At 38.5% G+C, this 24,480-nt stretch overlaps 1 protein-coding gene across 1 annotated transcript; it reads right to left on the bottom strand.

Moving 5' to 3' along the window:
* Positions 1 to 312: 312 nt before the first annotated feature.
* Positions 313 to 24,480, bottom strand: LOC5568764 (AP-1 complex subunit mu-1). The gene is made up of 4 exons (XM_021849340.1): positions 24,321 to 24,480; positions 22,844 to 23,945; positions 22,657 to 22,782; positions 313 to 911 (listed from the first exon to the last, which is right to left on the bottom strand). The coding sequence occupies exons 2-4, from the start codon at positions 23,885 to 23,887 to the stop codon at positions 813 to 815; spliced, it is 1,269 nt and encodes a 422-aa protein (XP_021705032.1). The 5' UTR covers positions 23,888 to 23,945; positions 24,321 to 24,480; the 3' UTR covers positions 313 to 812.

Below are 24,480 nucleotides of genomic sequence, written 5' to 3'. Positions count from 1 at the left end.
CACAAGACACTGAAGCGATAAAACAAACTTGGATGAAAAAGTTTACAAAGTAAGAAACTGTGGGGTGTCCTGTTCGATAGACGTGCTATATGCCGGGCGAAAAGTTTCGTCTTCTATTGCTTGCCGGAAACTTTGTTCTAGCAGCCAAGCCGCCACCCATTGCTGGTTTTTCGATTGAGTGACATACTTTTTCGCGTGAGAAATCAAACCTTGTTTCTGTGCAAGTTGTTTACAGCAGATTAAGCTCCAAAGTAAGTGGTTCGACGTTGTGGTTTTCTTTTCGTTCTATGATAAAGGGAAATACTATGGTCGTTTGGTGAAATATGAATCGAGGTCTATTATTTAATTAAACACAATAAAATAAATGTAAGTAGAATTTTCAAAATGTTCATAATACTTCATCCGATTGAATGGTTTGCTTCTTTTGTTTGCATTTTTCATGTTAACTGTTCCTCACCTACTAGCTGTTCATGTTAAATATATAAAGCCGCTGTTTGTTTTACAATCGCAGGAAACGTAAGACTTGAAATAAAACGAAAACACAACCTAACCATGGAAAATACTAAACTTTTCTCCTCTAATGGAAAATGTGTCACTGATCATATATTTTGATGTTTCTTAATTGCTGCTTCATGTCGCATACTTTTTTTTTAATTTTGCACTTATAAATTTACTAAAAATGAATTTCTACAACGATCAACCTGCCATTTTTGCACAGACATGCTACTATACTCGGGGTCATCTAGAGCGAAGATTTTTTTTTCTTTCATATATGTGTCTGGCTATGTAAGGGTTAATGAAGAATGCTTTGCTTAGTTCGTTCTCAGCTGGTAGTCTCCGTTCTGGGTAATGTAGCGCACCCATGGCAATGCTTGATAACCACTCTTCTCGATGATCTTCAGATAACGAACCTGCCGGGGCGAAACGAGAGATTTGCGAAATTAGTGAATCTTATTCGAAATAGGCTTTTTTTAAATGGTATAGCATATTGGAAGAACATCAACGATCAATCTTTGCAGACTGCAAAATGGTACAGCCCACGTAGCGCTAGTTCAATAACCTCACTTTCGTAAGGGAAACTTCAATCTCTAGATAGAAATTACCTAGAGATAACTTTGTGGACACAGTTTTTGCAACCTTTAGCAAACATGAAATGACAAGCTCGCGTGCCATAACTCGTGCATGTGAGCTAGATAATAATGCAATCGCTGCTACGATGCTACGCTCATTTCTGAGTTAGCTACTAGAGATGTATATGCTATCATGATTGAATGGTGGAACTCCGATCTGACCAGACTCAGGCCAGACTAGGAGAAATTGGAACAGACGGCATGAATTAGAGTCGTTCAAGTTGGCTCACAACGCTTACAAAAAGGCTCTTTGATCTATTGGATTCCGAATTGGTTGTCGAAATTCAAGAATTTATATTTGTGGAACAGGTATATTAAAGACTGGGGAACCGCTACTGGTACGAATATTTTTAGTTTGAATAAAGTCAGTTGGTTGAACAAAGTCCTTGCAAAATCTAAAGACTTTGAAATATATTTAATTTACTCCAGTTGCGCCACTAAGCAGGAAAGAAGGTAAAAAGCGGAAAATCCTATAATTCGAATTTTTCATGGAGAAAATCGTATTCAACAATATCACTCGAAATGTATTTGTCATCAACATTAGCATACAAAACCTTAATTTGCTATTCAAATTTCAGATTTTTATATTAGGGGGAAATGGTACAAAATAACCACTAATGATTTAATATAAAAAAAATATACAAAATCAAGTAATTGAGTTCTTTTTGATCTTTCGACGTTGACGCTTGCTCCTGGGCAGTGCGTCAAGAAAGCCCGAGCAGTCGTCAGTTGTTTTCCCTCTCGGGTCGCGCGCCTATTTTCTCTGAGTGCTTTTATATAGCCGAGCAAACGAGTTAAGCTGAAAGTGGATTGTTGCTGCTCAAGAATGACGGATCAATTGGTGAGCTCGTTTCATGCTACTATTTCTAATCTATAAAATATGTATGACTGCACCTTTGATCGCTACAACGGTGAGACGTAAATATGATTTTTCAACAAACTATGAAAGGTTCGTCACTGTGAGTGTCGACATAAACTCTGATTCATATATTATTTATGTCTATTTTTTTTTTTTTTTCAAAACACCTTTCTCCTTTTACCTTTATTTTTGTAATAAAAAAAACTTTGAATGGTTCGACTCTACGAGTGTAGACTTGCGAAAGGTTCACTTTATTCAACAAACTTTGAAAGGTTCGTCACGTCAAGTGTCAGCATATTTTTTCTCTACATAGATATTGTTCATATCAATTGAAAATATTATATTTACACATAAGCATGTTTATATCTCACCAATAATTATTTATCATGGTCTAATCGCTTATCAAAGTGAATCATGTGACCCAACGATCCTCCCCATTAACAAAAATCCCTCCCAGTAACCTTTGTGGAGATGCAGAGGCAAACACGGTCTCCAAATAGCAAAGGTTACACACTAACATTCCTTCCCCCAATCCCACCTGACTGCAAGGACGTGGCCGGCGCTGTTATTGACCATGTATAAATAGAGGCACTGAATTATGCACACTGAAGAAGATTATGGCCAATCCCAGCCGATCTTCTAGTTGATTCTTTTTGCATTTTCACTGACTTCGGTCAATCACGGAATAGCAACCATTGATATGTGTAGTCAGTCTATGCTAAGCTAAAAATATACAAAATCAAGTAAACTGCAATAGCTATACAGCGGGGATTCGCTAGTTGGAACACGACTGCCTTCCATCTAGCGAAGCCGACCCGTTAGTTGGAACGACTGACAGCTGGTGAAAATGCTCCACACTAACGCGTCTGGAGAGCAAATCGTCACGAAACGCACATATACATACGCATTTGTTCTACATATGGAGACTTCAATGCAACGATACTCAGACGTCAGAGTCAGTTTGACATTATTCGCCATACGTGATAACTTTAATTTATTTACATTTTGAAAAGTTTTGTGTGTTTTAGGAGTAAGATTAAGAATGTATCTTGATAATAAAACATTCAAAAATATTAAAAATGTGAAACCTATCGAAATTTTACATAAGGCCATATCTGAAAGAAATGTCACTTCCTTTCCAAAGTGATGATGTGGATAACAATAAGGAATTGCACCAATGTTTTCGTTAGCAGCCTCGGCGGTTTAGCAGTAAGCGTTGTTTCTTCTCACGCTGTTTGGTTTGGAATCAACTACCGCATTTTTGTTAAATTTGGGTAAAATTTTGATGGGTTCGATTGGGAGGACCACATATGTGTGTAAACCTTGATGGTAATTGAGTTTAGCTTAGTTTGGACTGACTGCACATATGGCTGTAATAAGACATTGTAATTTTTATATCTTGAATAGAATTTTTACTTTTACTGGCCTTTATGTTTGCAAATTTTACAAAAGAGTGAAAGAAAGAGAAAGATTGATGAAAATTACATTTTCTCCGAAAATTATATAGTTTTACAAAAAAAAAAAACATTTTTTTTGGTAAAATCCGTTTATACGTTAAGGTAATTCTTATGATTTTGTTACTTTTCCGACACAAAAATATAGGGGGTCATTTTGATTCACTTTTCCCTTATGAAAAGTGTAGTTCTGCCAAATGGGGTCCTTTTTGAATAGTAATGAAAACATATTGAAAAACGATAGATTATTATGAGATAGTTGACAAGCTTTAAATTGTGTTTGTTGTAACTTGATTACCTGTGCAACTGGTGAGTCGCAGTGAAAATCGTCAACTCTCATATTTTCCTTTCAAAGTTCTGTTATTATTATATAAAAAAAAAGCTGTGGTTTAATAATTCATACAATTATTTGGATATTTCAATTACTTCATTGTGGCACTGTTTTTATAAATATTAGAAACAAAATGGAATCGAAAAATAATAAAGTAAATTTAAACCTCAAATATAAGTCACAGTGAAAATCGTCGACCGATATCAATTTATAGTTGATCTAAAAGAATTGTCATTTTTTCAGGTGTCAACCCATAAACTAGTATCGAGTAGGTAAGCCTTTGCTCTTTAAAACATTCCTGAGACGATTTGGCATAGATTGCACAAGTTTCTCAGTTTAAGTTTTAGCGATCTTAATCCACTCAATAGTAAGCGCACTTTTCAAAGTATATCTGCTCGTATTTTGATGTTTCCTGATTTAAACATCCAACAGATGCCACAAGTTCTCGATAATGTCAAGTTTGTAGATTGTCTCGGCAGATTGATGATTGATGGGCATTTTTTAACTAAGCTTTCGGTTTTGCCACTGTATGTTGCAGATGTTTATCCTGGTAGATGTAATGCCCATCATTTTGAGATAAGGTAGATAGGTAAATTAAAAACCATTTTTTACGCTAGGCTTTCGATTCTTCTTCAATGAAACAAGATAGTCGTATTGAGCCATGATCCCGTCGATAAAGTGCCAGTTACTAACATCAGATGCTGGCATGAAGCCTCAAACTATCACGGAACTACTGCCATGCTTAGCAGTTTCACAAAGATTTTTCATTTTCAGGTCTTCATTCGGTTTCCGGCAAACTATAACCCTGCCGTCAGATCCGAAAATATTAAACTTGCTCTCATCTGTGAATTGTAAGTGCTTCCAGAAGTTGAAATCCTTTCCAATGTGTGTTTTTGTAAACTTCATACGACATTTCACGTACTTCGGTGATACAAATGTCTTCCGACTTGCAACTCGGCCATGAAACGTTATGTTTTCGAAGCACTCTACGCATAGTTTCTGGCTTTATGAGATACTTTTTCTGAGATACCTGCTTCCTGAGATACTTTTTCGCTTCAATTGCGAGTTTCGGTGCACTTATCTTGGGGTCAGCATCAACCTGACAAAGAAGCTAACGCTCAACCGCTCCATTGATAATTTTCTTCAACGATGTTTTGGGTTTGATTTTACTTCAATGGTTAATTTTGTAGCGATTTATTATACTCTATACGGTAGTACACCCTTTTCCAACAAATATGGTGATTTTCAGTTGATTTTTGCCATTTTTGTGTAGTTTTATCACAAGTTTTCTTATATCTGACGATGTATGTTTATTTCGTCCCATTTTAATGGAAATACTCTAAAAAACTAAACCTTTTTTATTCTTGCATAACAGTTCGTGCTTGAATGTATGTGTGTGCGCGAGTTAAAGAAATGATATGAATGAAAACTTTATAATATTACCCCAAAAATCATGCATAACGGCAAGATGGACGATTTTCACTGTGACCTTATTATTGATTATTTTTACAAATTTAAAGCTTAATTTATTCTTTTAATATTCAATGACTTGAATTACATACAATTATCAAGACCCTTGCTGAACTAACGTTACGAGCCATTTAATTGGAATTCTTGTTCTATACATGATCGTATACAGTATCGCCAGATCAGCTGCACTTACAGATATGGAATATCAAATAATATATGTTTAACAATTTTTAAAAGCCAAAACCTTAAAAAACATGGAAAATCCAGAAAATGGTTTGTATTTCCTTGCTGCAATGTAACATAAAAAAGTTTTTTTTTTGTAAAAACAGCTCTCAACATGCTGTAATTATTTGTCAAGTTGACAAACACGGAATAAAATAAAACAAATTATAATTTATAATAGAAATGAATTACATGTAGAAAAAAAAACAAGGAACAAAAAATTTAGGATCAGACGAAATAAGAGTAGAGTAGGGGAGTAATGTTGAGAATGATAGAGCATGCCGAAGTATTACAATAATTTGAACATAGAAGGCCTTGCTTATTCATTAACGTCAAGACAAATTAAAAGAAAATCAGTCTTTCAACGAAAGTTAAGGCCGCACGGGACGTCATTATAATCATCCTATCCATTTGAAGAAGCAGATCTCAAGTACCACTCCATATATGGATGTGAAAAATTTATCACTATATTCTATATATGTGGTGCACAATCGATTAAATTTTCAGCTTCATCGGTTCACTAAAACTCGAGATTTGCTTCGGCAAAGTTTTGATGATAATTGTTAGAGTGAGACAAAAGATAGGGAAAATAACACGGTCTCCCGTGTCCCCTTAAAGAGTGAAGACGCAAAATTCAGATAATAATGGCTCACCAGGAAAAGCTCCGGTCACAACAAGTAGTAGGGATTTTTTTTTGGGACGTCGGCTGGTGAGTGCGTCCACGCTTGGCATCGGCGTTTTGGCCATAGAGATTGTGATACTGTCATGAAGTTGAAGAACCTTGTTCAAGGAGTTAACGTCAAAGGGTGCAATTGCAAGGAAATTTGCGAGGCATGTATTCAATGTAAGATGCAGAGGAAACCGTTCCCGAAAGCTTCCGAATCAACAACGTCGGAGGTGATGGAGCTCGTTCACACCGACATTTGTGGACCGATGCGAACAAAGACTATTGGCGGAAGACAATATTAACTGATTGGCATCAGATTCAGCAACCCCAAATCTATTAGAGACACATAATTTGATCCTTGAGACACGCAAAAATGACAATTTTGTTACGCTGTGTAATTCTTTTCATAATCCTATCCGGATTCTCATAGTGATGAAGATCTTCACAGGATTCCCATCAGAATTCTCTAATCAACATCCAATCATGATTCTTTGCATAATCCTTTCCGGATTCTCTACTTAATCTTCACAGGATTCTCAATAAGAATTCTCTCTAGATACTCATCAGAATCTTCACAGGACTCTCTTCAGAATCTTCCCAAGTTTATCATTAGAATCGTACCAGGATTTTCATCAGAATCGTTTGAGTATTCTTATCAGAGTTGTTCCAGGTTTCTCATCAGAACCCTCCAAGGATTATATTCAGAGATAAACCAGCCTCGACCTGAAAAACTTCCTAGTTAAGCTAATAATAATAAAAAGAATTCTTATCAAAACCCTTCGAGTATTCTGATCAAAATCCTTTCACGAATTGCATCAAAATCTTTTCTGGATGCTCATCGATTTTTTTCAAGGATTTTCATCAAAATTTTCTCAGGATTCGCATTGAAATCTTCCCAAGATTTTTATCAGAGTTCTGTAGTATCTTCCCAGGATTCTCATAAGAATCCTTTCAATGTTCTCATCAGAATTCTCTTCGTATTCTCATTTGAATCCTTCCAAGATAATTCTAGTGTTCGCATCAGAATCTTCATAGAAATCTTCCTGGATTTTTATTATCATTTCACGATTTTCATAAAATCTTAAAACGATTCTCATCCAAACTTTTCAGTATTCTCCTTACAGGAATCTCATCAAAAACCAGGATGACCTCCCATGGTTTTACTGGCAAACGGCCAACAAATAGACTCGATGAGCTAGCGGACAGGATAAGCGGAACTTAAACGACGAACTGCAACTGCGACGGATCTTGACGAACGGACAGGCAAACCGTTTGACTGGACTACGGTGAGATTTTACCAAACTTCAGATGCTCATCAGCAACGTGGACGGAACTTGATTAACGGTTGGACAACGACAGGACTGATCGGACTTCAGACGGCAGTTAGCGACAGGAACGAACTTCAGACGACAAACAGGAACTGAAATGAAACTTGATGACGGGACAAACGGACAAAATTATGAAATGAGAACAACGAGTTTTCGTGCTTTCTCTCCAAGATCTCTGTTAAGACTCTTGTCAGAAAACGGAAGCAAACATTTTCAGCTCCGTTAATGTTCTGAAATTTTTAAAGTTTTTTTCGAAAACCAATTATTCTTTGTAATTTTGAAAGCAGTTCGTGTTAATTCAAATTTGTTTAGTGTGGGATGTGATGTGCCAGCTATCGATTATGCAGCAATGCTATCACTAAGGATCGTACATAACCCAAGGATCGTCGGCACGCTCATTCGAACGATTCTGAGACGATGGAACATTTCTGCTGAAAGTTGGATCCGGTGAGTTTGCAATATTTGTGACAGCTTGAATGCCATTGATGATAAGATTTGTGTTTGATGCAGTGAGCTTAGAGCCAGCGCGATGCACAATTAGTGACAGTGGCTTTTGAACTTTTCGAAAACCACGCTAGAGTTACTCTTCCAGTCTATGTTTTATGGCATAAAGTTTATCATTTCAGTCGTGAACCGGGATGGAGATTAAGGTTAGTAATGGTAGACGGAAATGGTGATCTGGTAGTGAAACTCAACGTTGCAACGCGTTGTTTAGCCAGTTTTAAAGTTCTATGTAAAATTTGATTGGAAAAACATTTCTAGCTTACGTTATGCATTTAACGGATGTGGTTTTCAAAGCATTACAAGTCACATTTCATGATAGTTCCTACTGTATATACTGAACCAGAATCGTAATTTTTGTCGATTTTATTGTAGAAGGGTTTATTTTTTTGGATAAAAGGTTGGTGAATGTTCAGTCGTTATTAATTTACAATCAATATTAGAAATTGTGTTTCACTCTCTATTTTCATTCATTTTTCGTACAAAGTGGTTGATACATTTTTAAATTTTGCAACAAAAGGAAGAATTTATTTAAGAAGTTTATATCACAGATGGCTACAAAACGGGAGGGAGGGCAGATTTTTTTTTCTTTTCAGAGAGCGAGTAAGGGCGCTTAACCAGATGACTGCTTGGGATTAACTGGCACCCTCAGTGTATAAGTGCTGGTGATCTTCTATTTTTAGGCAACAATGGTGCCTGCCACGTCAGAATGCAGACCAATGAAGGGAAGGGGAAGGAATTGATTATGCATTCAACTGGCTCCCACGGTTGACCGTATATACCACTGCGTCAACGCCAGTTCATGCGGGAAGGGTGAAAGGGTGGGGTAATTTTAATGGCAGAGAGGCTTGCTGGTTTGGTTAGCAGACTGCCTATGTATCAGGCGTTAAGGAAGGCATGCTATAATGATGAACGAATGGAAGCGTAGGGAAACGGTTTATTTCTATCCGTCTCGGGTTCTAGCAAATGCTAAGAACTGTGATAGATACATCAACTGTGATATATTAAGAGTGGTAGATAGAAGCAAGTGAAAGATACAACTACAAAGTACGAGGAAAGGGACGGGCCTGGGATTGAACCCATGACCTTCTGCTTATGAAGCAGAAGCGGTAGCCATTAGACCACCAACCCCGTCAATTTGAGAATCACTAAATTTTTTATGAAAAACTCATATTTCTCGATTTGAAGTACTTTCAAAATCCATATACCATGCCAATCTTAAAGTTTATATAACGTAGAGTAATCAAATTTCAACATATTCCGTGCACTTTTACTATAGTTATATAAATTTTTGTGATTTTGCATGTTAAGTGACATGAAATCATTGGGGGTCATTTTGTCCCACTTCCCCCTAATATAAAAATCTAAAATTTCTCAAAACATCTTCTTTTATATAGAAGAACAATCCCTGAAAATTTCAGCCTGATCTAAGAACATCGATACAAGAAGGGGTTGCGGCTCTCGCGAACTGGCTCTCTTAACCCGTATAGGCCTGAGTGAAAGAAAAATTACTAAAACTCTCACCGCTCAGCGAATACTTAACGTATTTCAATTATTTTTTGTGAGTATACTCGTACACATATCTAGTTTCTAAAAGTGGTCAAAGAATCTCGAGAATATTCATGTGGCCGGAGTTATTGCGATGGATCATTGGGTCAGGTCGGGTAACAAGGGTTTTGTGCTTCTATGCCCCTGGAGGTAGGCAAATTTCAAGTCACAGATAATTTCCGGAATCGGCTATAATGTGGCCACTATATCAAGGAGTTTTAAGAAAAAACGCATTAGCGTAAACCTTCTGATAATCGTTTAAATTGAATAATTATGTCAACTGCGTTTGATTAATCCTACATATGACTATTTTCGGGTCCCCGAGATGCCTCAAATTTATGATAAAGTGCACAATTTCTTCGGCCATTTCTAGAAACTAGATATGTGGGCCAGTATACTGACAAAAAAATTAAGGTACCGCGGGGCAAGTGGGTAAATGGGGTAAGTGAAAACAATTGATATATTTTACTGAATATGTGAATTAACGTTTTAAACTCATGCGTAAACCTTTGAGGTCATTGAGAACATTACGATAGGTAAGAGATTTCTGAGATTTTTCAGCCATTATTGCATAATAGAGTGAAAAATTGTTAACCTGTCAACTGTTACTCCGTAACAAGTTGGCGGCGTACAATCTTATTTTAATATTTTCAGTGGAAAAAAGTTAGGGAAAATAATTTCCTGTACCACTTCTTAGTTGTCCTCTGTGACAGTTTCAAACTGCAATAAAAAAAGTTTTAGAATTAATTCGACGTAGATCTAAATTAAATAATTAAATTTAAACACCGTCAATTTTCTTATCAGGTGGGCTCTTTAAGTAGTCATAAGTAAACATGGTTCGCAATTATCATAGAACAACATAACGTGCTGATAATTCAAGAAACACTATACTCAAGCGTTAAAAGCTATTAGAAATCATGGAACTTCTCTAAAAGATGTTGCCAAACATTACAATATTAATATGTCTACTTCGGGCAGCCAATTAAAAGGAAGACGTTGACTGAAAAGTTGCAATATTAGAGAACACACGGAAATCTCGTGGAATGTCTATGTAAAGCTAGTTCAAAACATAAACATGGGGTATACGTCTATCTACATAAAAAAGACCCTAAATACGTTATTGAAGGATTCCGTTTGATTTCTCCCGAAGAGTTATCCGACGTCATATCCGACTATCTCAAAAACAAATAACGAGCGGTGGAAATTCTACAGAGCAAAAATGCAATTGCTGTCCTATAATGTAAGAACCAACATTGGAAATGTTGCAGTTATAATGTTGTCGAATCATTTCAACTAACATAACTAAACAGAAGAAAATTGAAGTGAAAAGAATAACATTTTCTTTGTTTACATGTTACTTATGTTATTGTTCATTGGGAAACCTTAACAAGTGTTAAAACTAATAGAAATCGTAAATATAACTGTTTGTTTCTGAATTTATTGTTCAAAACGGTAAACTTTTAAGTAAGTAAGGAGATATTTTTCAAAAACTTTTTCTGTATTTTTTTCTTCAATTTTTCATAAAAATCAATTTTAGTATGCTGCTTATATATGGTGGGAGTCAAGCTAAAAAATATACACAACCTCATTTGTTTCAATTTAAAGTCTCTAGAATTGGAAGAATCTCAACTATGCGAATTCCATTACCCACTTGCCCCACGGTACCTTATTTGAATCCGTTAAGTATTCGCTGAGTGGTAAGGGTTTTAGTATTTTTGCTTTCACTCAGGCCTATACGGGTTAATAATGCAATCGGCAAAGTGGATAAAGCAATTCATTCCATGTATTCGCTTCTCAAACGTCATTCTAAACTACATCTAAAAAAAAAAATTGGGGTGGGTAATGTCTTTTACATTACCGCGGGGTTGACGTAGAACTACGATGATTAATAATTTCTCGAAAACTTATTCATACAGACTCCAGTCAAAAAGTATGCAAACTTACTTTATCGATCCTACGTGTTTTGCAGACGAAATTCTACCCATTTTGCTCTGTACCAATTCGATTTTTCACTTTTAGAACGTTTAATTTCTGGATTTACAAAACGGCGAAAGTAAGATTTTCAACTTTCGCAACCTAACCACTACTTTCGCCACCCCGCTGTATGGAGAGACAAAGTGACTTAACCACGAATCAAAACAAAACAATACTTGAGTCGATTTTACACTGGTAGAAAAACGTCGCAAGTAACTGAATAAAACGGCTTATAATTTTGTCATAAAAAATCTTGTGTGAAATAATAGGAACTCCACAGTTTCTGAACGCGAGCTCATTGTATGTAAAATTTAAGCAATGTACACGTCGAAAAAATGTTAAAAAAAGTGGTTCATTTTAAACCAGTTTTAGAAGACAGGTTGTGATTCTTCTGAATTAATTATCTCAAAATCGTATGCAAGTTACTTACGTCGATTTGAAAAAGTAATCGAGATTTGATTTGTCATGTGTATGAATTTGTAAGTGTACTAGTTTTGTGTTGTTATTGATCGGATGAAGTTTTCAGAAGTTAACTCTTTTTGGACTCATTTTGGTAGTCCTGAAAAGAACCATTTGTCGTTCTGTGGTTCCGAAAACCAGTGTTTGGTGTTCCAGGAATAATGCCATATGATTGAATTTGTTTGTTTGGTCGTTGCTTCCTTGTGTTGCTTGGTTGGGTGATCGGTTTCTGGCTCCAGCTGTAGTTCGCCAAACTCCTCCAGTAGATTAGATGTTTGATAGCTCGGGTGCTTCGATCGTTAGAATCGATATAATCGGTCCAGTGCTTTGGTTTGTAGCAATATCCATTGCATAAACATTTAGGCTCTGCACATTGATACTCATCAATATGCAGGCTTGGCCGCTATGATCCAGTATTTCACGCAGTTCGTCTCAAAGCGTCACTAATCGATGATTGCCTAAGCGCTGCAGCTCATTCCTTAAGTCAATAAGGGAGAATTGCTGCCTTTGGCGTGATGGAACTTGAAAAAATTGGTAGAGTTTGTCAAAAATAGTCCTTGCAGTGAAGTAACCCGCGACAAACCAACATATACCAATTGCTGATCCTGGTGTTTGTCATAGTCGTACACGACCTCGGGGAAAGTTCCACCTTGCGACTTATGAACAGTAAACACTAACGCACAGGCACTAACCATCGGGAACTGAATGCGTTTGCAGTTGATTATGCCGCACTGTTTGAAAGTAAAATTAAAATTCTCTATACAGGAGTGAAATTGGAATTTCAAAACCAAGAGCCTTACGTTGGCATGGAATATTTTGAACTCTTATAACTGTTTGCTGGTTTAACGAAATTCATTGAATGGCACCGCAATTGAAAGACAAGACATCAAAGGGCCATGTCGTATACTTACTGAATCCCACATACCTGTTCAAGTAGTTTAATAACTGTTTTAAAATAGAACGTTGATTTCAAGCAAATCTATAAATAGGGGTGCTAGAGAAAATTTGACGTCATTTGCTTCCCATTCTCCGCTTGGATCGCATCTCAGCAAGCGACAGATCGGCTTGCTCTGACCGGGCGTGCTTCTCAGGCACAGACATCGATAGCGAAAGACCTCCCCATTTGTCTTGCTTCGCTCAAATCAAACTGTCGAGCGAGCGAGAGAAGATGCCGTTCGAAGTCATCACCGCTGCCGCCGCCAAGAAGAAGAAGAAGAAGAAGAGCAAGCAGTCCACAGGAAAATTTGCGGTCGAACTGTGAACACGGTCGGGCAAGTCATTCTCGCTTTGTGCTTCACCGCTTGTTTGCGTTCACCCAGCCATCGTCATCGCCGCCATCATCAGATTTCGACTTAAGCCCGGCGATCCACTACCTGTTACTGTTGTGCCCCATCCACGCCACGAAACTTTCGGTTCGTCGTATAAGCAAATATGCTCAAATTTATACATTTGAGTTGAGGATTCCCCGTTTGACCATGGCAATCAACTGATAACATCCCGCAGTGTTATTTATCTGTAAGAGCATCAAAGCTAACAAAGCCATCGGCCCTTTTCAGGGCCATCAAATTAGTGGAAAAGAGTTAAAAGAGAAATATTTCCGACTTTATATATGACTTCTTATATTCCTAAATCAATTTCACAGCTACATACAAAATTTCATTTGTCATGAATAATTTATGACTCAACCATTTGAGATTGTACTCGCGGACGCTGCTGCAGTGCCGTCGGGGTGAGTGCTCAACATTCCACAACGATTGTAAAATAGAGTGCCATTTCCAACAGCGTCTTTGAAATCCATATTTTATGGGAACAATTAGCAAATTTATTTTTAGCAAATTTATAGCAAAATTATCACATGTAACAAAATTGCGACATATTAAGAATGCTTTTGAAAAGACATTCTCATTGAACAATTGTAATAATTTTGGCATCCATGGATCAGAAATTTACCGTCATAATAAAGAAAACGATTGATTATCAATAGCTCGTATTGAATATTTAGTTAATATCAACCCTTCCAGCAATTCATGTTCGACCAATTTCTCACGCAGTAGCATTCTCCGCAATTTTCAAGTAATTCCAAGTCCAAAACATTATTGGCACATACCCATTTCCCAGATTGGTCGATCAGAAAGCGAAGAGCACAAAAGGGAGGAGCATCATCTGCTATTCTGAGGTTATAAAACATGCTTCCTTCGTCGGATCCAGTTTCATTCCAATTCCGCTTTCGACCTGGTAAGAGCTCCTCCGAACTTGCTCAGCGAGAAGTACCTCGATGCTAGAAATCTGCTGAGCTTCAAGCTGCCAATCCAGCATCTGGTTTGTGAAATCGCTCAAGATTTCTAGATTGACCGATCCGCGCTTCTAGATTTCGACTCGTGGTCACAGCATCCAAGCTCAATCGGCCCTTTTCAGGGCCAACATACGTTCATAAAAGGGTTTATTGGATGATATTTACTAATTTATCTATAATGATCTAAATATCGCGGTATACTACAATTTGGTTCACATAATTTACCCCACATAATTACATGAATTTGAGAATTTACCGCTGCAGCGCCGTCGGACCGTATTAACATCATACTACTCAGCATTGTATGGTATTTCTAACAGCATCGTTGATTTATTATATAATGGGGGAACACTTCCTAAATTCTCGAGTATGGATATTGGAAAATGTATTAAAATTGCGACAGATTTTAAATACTGTTCAACAAACTGTTTCCTGACCCATTGTAATGAGCAACTATTGATCTGAAATTTTTCTAGATGTTAGTCTATTGCAAATGCCACAGTATATAAATCAGAACACATTGAACATTGATCAGAAATATTTTAAATTTGCACGAAACCAAAACATGCGTGATTTTAATTAATTGTAAGCTATTAAAATAATGTTGATATTTTTACTGTCCATACGAACGCGCATGTGAATTTTCCAAGGTATATAAATCCCTAACCAAGACATCAACTTCATGTACATTATCCAAGATTGGTCAATCAGAAGAAGGCGAAGAATACGAAAGGGAGGAGCATCGTCTGCAATTCAAATTATGTAAAACATACTATCTTCGACAGATTCGGTTCATTTAAGGGACGAATGACCTCCGGATTAAAATCCCTCTGTAACCACAACTGGATTCGGTTCATTTCATTTACACTTTCGAGCTAGTAAGAACTTCTCGTGATAAACACAGTATAGCTAGTAATATTTCTTAATGTGCTTACCACATACTTGCTATAATCTCTTAATTCATCTCGTAGCATCATACAATATCTGATTTATCACGAATAATCGACAATACGGCAATTTGAGGATGGTCCGAGAACGCTGCTGCAGTGCCGTCGGGATGCAATAACAGCATAATGCTCATCTTATACGTCCCTTGCCAAGACATCAATTTCATATAGCCTATTTCTCAGATTAACGCAATAGACAACATGTAGAAAAATCAATTCAGATCAATAGTTGCTCATTACAATTGATCAAGAAACAGTTTATTGAATAGTATTTAAAATTTGTCGCAATTTTAATACATTTTCCAATTTTCGTACTCGAGATTTTTGGAAGCGGGGGCCATGACTGGTCCTGGCTGGAAATATTCGTGGGGAGAACCTCGACCCTTTGCTGCAGGAATTTCATTAACAACTCTTTGGTAAAGCAGAAATTTTCCGAGGAAAAGTCTGCTTGAAGTGAACTTTTTCAAAACAACTCTTATTGATTGGAATATTTATCAACAACTCTTTGTTAAGTAAAATCATCCTAAATAACTCTTTGCTCCATCGTCAAACCAAACCATTTCATTGAATTCATCAAGTACAAGAATATGAATGGTAAGGAGAGGCAGATGGTGTATATTTCGCTGGCGTTACTTTCCAACAGGTCGCCGGTTGGCGCTGACTACTAATACGTCCACTGAATGATTTTCAGTTGTTGCTCTCTGGTTCCGTTCGCTACTCGCACACTGCTGTGGCTTTCACGCGCTCTTCTTTGCTGCTCCGCTGCTTGATTCGTTCGTTATGCCGTTCGATTTGTGAATGAGCTGGGAGCAGACCAACCAGTGGTTTTATTTGCTCGAGCTTCTTTCACCGATGGCGAGTGGTGGGGTTCTCGCTTAGTTGTTTCGTCACTCCGTTCGCTACTCGTACGCGATTGGTTATTGCTTTCGCGCTATTTTCGTTGATGATTCTTCGCTGAGAAAAAAAAAAGTAAGAGGTTGTTTCCGAGATACGACCGCCAAGTTGACGTTGGATAACGTTAGCTTCTTCTATTTGCTGGCTTGAGACAGTCACAAACTTATGAAACATTTCTTTTGCTAAAAATCCAATTAATTTTCACACTATTTGTTGCATGTCAATTCTGATTTATTATAGACATTGTGTGTTATTATTTTGTGTTAATACAAAGTAATCACTTTACATGTATTCAGAAGCTTAGGCGATTATATTGAAGAATTGTTTTTCAAATGTATTAATTCAAAATAACTCTTTTTCATTGATTTTGTGGCCCTGAAAAGGGGAAATTAGGGAATATTACACAATCAACTCTTTAAAACACATTTGTTGGCTCTGAAAAGAGCCGATTGATGAATTGTTGAATTTGCGTAACACGGACACATTTTGACGGCGCACTGGTTTCAATCCTCCTCGCCCAATGAGATTTGCGGTGCGGATGACGATGTGCGCTTCAACAAGCGGCTTTGGTCGATTTTCTTCAGCCATCACGTACAACAGCTTGCCTCTGGTGGCGAGGAGCTGAGCAGGTTTGGAGGAGCTCTTACAAGCTCGAAAGCGAAAACAGAATGAAACCAGATTCAACGAAGGAGGGATGCTTTATACCCTTAGAATAGCAGATGATGCTCCTCCTTTCATATTCTTCGTTTTCTTATCTGGGAAATAGGCTATATGAAACTGATGTCTGGGTAAGGGATGTACAGATTAGCATTATGCTGTTATTGCAACCCGACGGCACTGCAGCAGCATCCTCGGAAACAGCTTCAAATTGCCGTATTGTCAATTATTCGTAATAAATCAATTATTGTATGATGCTATGAGATGAATTAAGAGATTATAGCAAGTATGTGGTAAACACATTAGGGAATATTATACAAATAACTCTTTAAAACACATTTGTTGGCTCCGGAAAGGGCCGATTGAATTGTTGAATTTGCGTAACACGGACACATTTTGGCGGCTTTGGTCGATTTTCTTCAGCCATCTCGAACAAATTAAAGAATATTACACAATCAACTCTTTAAAACACATTTGTTGGCTCTAAAAAGTGCCGATTGAATTGTTGAATTTGCGTAACACAGACACACTTTGACGGCGCACTGGTTTCAATCCTCCTCGCCCGATGAGATTTGCGGTGCGGATGACGATGTGCGCTTCAACAAGCGGCTTTGGTCGATTTTCTTCAGCCATCTCGTACAAATTAGGGAATATTACACGGACGGTGACGGCTGTGCCGCTCGATCTAATGAACCAGAATGACCGCGCTAGCCTCCCGCATGGCAATGACAGCGGGGCACTGGCTGGTAGCGACGATTTCTGGCCGAAAACGATTATGCTGGCTGGTGCACTCAAATGAGCGGCTTCAGTTGCTGCGGCTCCGAAATGCGTGGTTCTTCGGTTCGCGTCCTATTGAAAACTGAACTGAGGACGCGAATGACTCTCGAAATTTGCTCGCCGACCGTGTTCACAGTCTGACGGCAAAAAGAAGAATGAGGGAAGAAGCAGGGTGCGGTGCGCTTATATAGTGGGAAGCGGAACCGAAAAATGTGCTTGAACGTGATTGGTTAGATAAGAAAGGGGTCAACGTTTTACGATATTTCAATAGTTTGTTGCTAATAATCAATAGTGTCCTCCATTTGGATCGACGCGTAGATAAATTTCCAATCGATTCATGGATAAATATTGAAAATCTATCGATAAATGACAGAGTTATTAGCGGTCAAAACCTGACCATTTTTCGTTATAGCAAGTATGTGGTAAACACATTAGGGAATATTATACAAATAACTCTTTAAAACACATTTGTTGGCTCTCAAAAGGGCCGATTGAGTTGTTGAATTTGCGTAACACGGACACATTTTGACGGCGCACTGGTTTCAATCCTCCTCGCCTGATGAGATTTGCGGTGCGGATGACGATGTGCGCTTCAACAAGCTGCTTTCGTCGATTTTCTTCAGCCATCTCGAACAAATTAGGGAATATTACACAATCAACTCTTTAAAACACATGTGTTGGCTCTGAAAAGGGCCGATTGAATTGTTGAATTTGCGTAACACGGACACATTTTCACGGCGCACTGGTTTCAATCCTCCTCGCCCGATGAGATTTGCGGTGCGGAAGACGATGTGCGCTTCAACAAACTGCTTTGGTCGATTTTCTTCAGCCATCTCGTACAACAGCTTGCCTCTGGTGGCGAGGAGCTGAGCAGGTTTGGAGGAGCTCTTACCAGCTCGAAAGCGAAAACAGAATGAAACCAGATTCAACGAAGGAGGGATGCTTTATACCCTTAGAATAGCAGATGATGCTCCTCCTTTCATATTCTTCGTTTTCTTATCTGGGAAATAGGCTATATGAAACTGATGTCTGGGTAGGGGATGTACAGATTAGCATTATGCTGTTATTGCAACCCGACGGCACTGCAGCAGCATCCTCGGAAACAGCTTCAAATTGCCGTATTGTCAATTATTCGTAATAAATCAATTATTGTATGATGCTATGAGATGAATTAAGAGATTTTAGCAAGTATGTGGTAAACACATTAAGGAATATTATACAAATAACTCTTTAAAACACATTTGTTGGCTCTAAAAAGGGCCGATTGAATTGTTGAATTTGCGTAACACGGACACACTTTGACGGCTCACTGGTTGCAATCCTCCTCGCCCGATGAGATTTGCGGTGCGGATGACGATGTGCGCTTCAACAAGCGGCTTTGGTCGATTTTCTTCAGCCATCTCGTACAAATTAGGGAATATTACACGGAAGGTGACGGCTGTGCCGCTCGATCGTATGAACCAGAATGACCGCGCTAGCCTCCCGCATGGCAATGACAGCGGAGCACTGCCTGGTAGCGACGGATTTCTGGCCGAAAACGATTATGCTGGCTGGTGCACTCAATTGAGCGGCTCCGAAATGCGTGGTTCTTCGGTTCTAATGCGTGTTGTATTCGCGTCCTATTGAAAACTGAACTGAGGACGCGAATGACTCTCGAAATTTGCTCGCCGACCGTGTTCACAGTCTGACGGCAAAAAGAAGAATGAGGGAAGAAGCAGGGTGCGGTGCGCTTATATAGTGGGAAGCGGAACCGAAAAATGTGCTTGAACGTGATTGGTTAGATAAGAAAGGGGTCAACGTTTTACGATATTTCAATAGTTTGTTGCTAATAATCAATAGTGTCCTCCATTTGGATCGACGCGTAGATAAATTTCCAATCGATTCATGGATAAATATTGAAAATCTATCGATAAATGACTGAGTTATTAGCGGTCAAAACCTGACCATTTTTCGTTACATGCTCAATTTTTCGTTTTTCTGAATTGTACCCCCATATGTTGCCGTAAGACGTTATCCAACGTCAAAACTGCAACTCTTTTGATTTTTCATGCAAAATAACCAACTTTGATAAACCATATCTCAGTTATTTATGAACCGATTTTAATGAAATTTTCACAGAATATCAGAAATAACTTAAATGTTAACATATATTTTTGAGTGATTTTTCCAATCACACGTTGAAAAGCAGTAACGGTTTGACTAAAGTGAATATTTTGACGATTTTTTATAATTGACATAACTAAACAGCAAAGTTGTAGATTTTGACGAGATGAATAAGTTTGCTGAAGACAGTTTTTGTGTAAGGCTATCAGAATTTAAGATAAAAAGTTTTGAATTTTTCGTCGAAAATTACAGTTTAGTCAAACCGTTATTACTTAAAAACTTGTAATTCGAAAAATTATTCTAAAATATATGTTAAAACTCAAGTTACATCTGATATTCTGTGAATGTTTCATTCGACAATATTTCCAATAATAACTGAGATCTAACTTACCAAAGTTGGTCATTTTGTATGGAAAATCGAAAAAGTTGCAAATGCATGTGAATAAGTTGGGGCCTTCCTTAGCCGAGTGGTTTGGTTAGAGCCCGCGGCTACAAAGCAAAGCCATGCTGAAGATGTCTGGATTCGATTCCCGGTCGGTCCCGGATCTTTTCGTAATGGAAATTTTCTTAAATTCCCTGGGCATAGAGTATAATCGTACCTGCCACACGATATACGATTGCAAAAATGGAAACTTTGGCAAAGAAAGCTCTCAGTTAATAACTGTGGAAGTATCATAAGAACACTAAGCTGAGAAGCAGGCTCTGTCCCAGTGAGGACGTTAATCCAAAAAAAAGAAGAATAAGAATAAGAAGATGTGAATAAGTTCTCAGTTTATTCGACAAACCAGCTAAATATTTCATGGGTGCACAACAACAACAGGGTAGCGGATCACAGGGATTTAGTTGAAATCTGGAAACGTAGCTCAATAGTGAGCAAGTTCGGAGGAGCTCTTACCAGCTCGAAAGCGGAAATGTAATGAAACTGAATCCAACGAAGGCAGCATGTTTTATAACCTTGGAATAGCAGATGATGCACCTCCCTTTTGTGCTCTTTCTGATCGACCAGTCTGGGAAATGGGTATGTGCCAATAATGTGTTGGGCTTGGAATTACTTGAAAATTGTGGAGAATACTAATACGTGAGAAATTGGTCGAACATGAATTGTTGGAATGATTGGCATTCCCTAAATATTCAATACGAGCTTTTGATAATCAATAGTTTTCTTTATTATGACGGTGAATTTCTGATTCATGGGTGCCAAAATTATTACAATTGTTCAATGAGAATGTCTTTTCAAAAGCATTCTTAACATGTCGCAATTTTGTTACATGGGAAAATTTTCCTAATCAAAGTGTTCCCATAAAATATGGAACATAAAAGGCGCTGTTGGAAAAGCCACTCTCTTTTATAATCGTTGAGCACTCACCCCGACGGCACTGCAGCAGCGTCCGCGAGTACAATCTCAAATGGTTGAGTCATAAATTATTCATGACAAATGAAATTTTGTATGAAGCCGTGTGAAATTGATTTAGGAATATTAGAAGTTATAAATAAAGTCGGAAATATTTCTCTTTTAACTCTTTTCCACAAATTTGATGGCTCTGAAAAGAACCGATGGCTTTATAAGCTTCGATGTTGTTACGGATAAATAACACTGCTCGGACCAGCAATACTCAGGGGACTTCTGGTATTTGCCCCTAACGGGATTACTTCTTGACCACCAATGATGATTTCATCACGAGTCGAAATTTTGAAGCGCGGGTCAACAGCTCCTCGGCCGATGGAATTTGCGGTGGCGATGACGATGGCTGGGTGAACGCAAACAAGCGGTGAACCATAAAGCGAGAATGACTCGCCCGACCGTGTTCACAGTTCGACCACAAATTCACCTGTGGACTGCTTCCTCTTCTTCTTCTAGGCGGCGGCAGCGGTGATGGCTTTAGCTTCGGACGGCATCTTCTCTCGCTCGCTCGACAGTTTGATTTGAGCGAAGCAAGACAAACGGGGGCGTCCTTCGCTATCGATGTCTGTGCCTGAGAAGCACGCCCGGTCAGAGCAAGCCGATCTGTCGCCTGCTGAGATGCGAGCCAATCGGAGAGTGAAAAGCAAATGACGTCAAATTTTCTCTAGCCACCCCTATTTATAGCTTTGCTTGAAATCAACGTTCTATTTTAAAACAGTTATTAAACTATTTGGACAGGTATGTGGGATTCAGTAAGTAAACGACATGAAGCTTTGATGTCTTATCTTTCGATTGAGGCGCTAATCAAGAAATTTCGTTAAGCCAGCGAAAAGTTATAAACGTTTAAAATATTTCATGCCAGCGTAACGCTCTCGGTTTTGAAATTCCAATTTCACTCTTGTATAGAGAAGAAAGACGTACTTCTACGTCAAAACAAAATGCAGGTCTCAAATACATACTTCGCCATATTATGCTCTATAGAGCTTCAGTATGGGGCGACTTTTACAAGCCCATCGTAAGCACATGCAGGTGCAAAAAAAAAACTGCTGAAAATGATTCACAACCTCGACCCTTAGTACTCAACAGAACAGCTACATCTTGTCACAAAAGTGGATACTATCGAAAAGTTTATTAGTCGAGCTACCAGGAGCTTTTCAAACTCTTCTCAACTATCTGCAAATTCTTTAATAGAAGAATTTTTAGCTTAGACACTGTGATATTAGAATACTTAGAAACTTAGATACTTAGGAAACACTTAGATCTAAGGTTTTTTGTGGCGAAAGTAGCCTTTTACGAATTTGCAAAAAAATGTCTGCAACTCGTTACAAAATTCTGTTTTACAGCACTCGTCGTAATTTGTGCTTATTCTGTGCAGTGTATGAGGTGAGTCGAATGTTTTGGCAAATGTCGATTCGTTTCCATTTTCACATTATCCGTCTCATTGAGGTGAGAGCAAAATGAGTACAATTATCTATCTAGGTAAGTCTCGTAAACTACTACTAACGTCCAATTTCAATGAGAAGGTACATGTGAATCAAAATGTTGATGTGCCAATTCGAACATTCCATCCGATTATCTTTCTAATGGATGAACCGTGAAATAAAACCAATTTCCTATTGTACAATATTACAAAAACTTACCTGAATTCCGGACGTGGTGAAGTACGGAATCTCAAACTTGACCTGAATTGGAGGTTTGCCTTCCGAGTCCTCGCACTCGACACTGGGAAGTCCGAAGTGGGCTCTCATCAGATACTCCTTTCCACCCTGAAAATAAAACACACTCGTCGTTATTCATTCTAAAGCATAACCAAGCTTTCAATCCTACCGGGAACGACTTGATGGTCCAGGTGATGGCATTCTGCTCCGGGGCGTACTTGACGCTTCCAATGGTGGTCTTAAACTTGGGCGAATCGGCATCAGCCGGCACCGGAATGACTATTTCCACGTTGTTGGCCGTCGAACGGCGCTTGAACTGCGACTTGGCCTTGATCATGTACTCCACCCGACTGTGGGCGTGCCGTTCTATTACCGATTCGATCCAGATCAAAGGTTTCACGTGGGTGTTCAAACGATAGGACATCAGCTCAAACTCGCCATCCGGTGGAATGAATGAAATGGTGCGATCATTTTCGAAGCGGGACAATCGCACGCACTGGTGGAATTTCACGTCCTCCAGTTCCACCGACTTTGATTTACCCCTACCGGTGCTTTCGAACAGAACTTTATCATTCAATCCGAGCCGGAGCTCAGGCATTCCGGACAAGTAGACGCGCATTTTGATGGCGCCCACAATTTCACTCCGGAGCACGTTTCCATTGGCGTTGGCCAACAGGTTGACGCTTTCGATCACATCCAGGAACACTTCGTTTTTCCTATACTTGATGCCTTCGGAACGCCACGAAACGGCATTCGTCACGGCCATCGGAATCCGGGGTTGTATCTCCAGTTTGTGACCCTCCTGGGTGATGTATTCCTGAAGGATCTTGCTGTCTGTGGTTTGTGGGTAGCCGAAATCAATCAGCTCATCCATCAACTCGTAGATCACGACAAAGTTATCGCGGATACTTTCCTCCTCTAGTTCTTTGAAATATTCCGTGAAAACCTGAACAACTTTGTGTAGAAACACAAACACCAGCGCAATGTTGGCATTGCTTCTTGTTACGGACACTAAGTACAGATTGTTGGTTTTGACGTACGCAAAAGTGCATTCCGGAGTCTGCAGAATCGGCGTTATCAGACCTTCTTCCTCCTTCTCCATCAAAAGTGGCATAAACTTGTCGATTACGCCCATGTCGATGTGGCCACGGTAATTTCGGGATATCAACACCTTCCCTTTGGCGTCCAGAATGAAAATTGCTGATGAGGACATGGTGCTTACGAACTCCTTTACCTCCGAGAATCACAAAACGTGAAATTAACACTAAAACCTGTAAAACAATAGAGATAACTTCTATTAAAAACTTCAACTAGATGTGTTTATTTACATTCGTTTCCAACATTTTCGCGTTCCCGATCTCTGACTCCGAGTACCGCAAATGGACAATGACAAATCGAGAAAATTTACGTCACCAATTTTTAGACAGAAGTTTTTATCAAGTACTGCAACAAAACTGCATTGAATTCACAAAACTCCAAATCAATGTTTTTCACTTATATCAAACACTGCTTACAAGCTATATTTGATTAGATAAAACCGGAAAATATTGCAAAAACAGCATAAAACCAAAATTTGGGCTGGACGTCAGAGATCGTAACATGAACGACGGAAAATTCTTCAAATTTCCTCCCTATACTAAACTTACCTTCTCTAGCTATTAGCTTTACTAAATGCACAGTTAACACACTAGTAACAGTTATAATTTATGCTTCCAATTGGTAGAATACTGCGAATAAAACGCCTAAATTGCTAGATCGTCGTCATTTTTTCCACTTTTTCCATGCACACACGACAAACGACGGCAC

This window comes from Aedes aegypti, chromosome 3, assembly GCF_002204515.2.
Source record: "Aedes aegypti strain LVP_AGWG chromosome 3, AaegL5.0 Primary Assembly, whole genome shotgun sequence".
Taxonomy (NCBI): Eukaryota; Metazoa; Arthropoda; class Insecta; order Diptera; family Culicidae; genus Aedes; species Aedes aegypti.
This window is presented reverse-complemented; position numbering and strand designations above follow the sequence as displayed.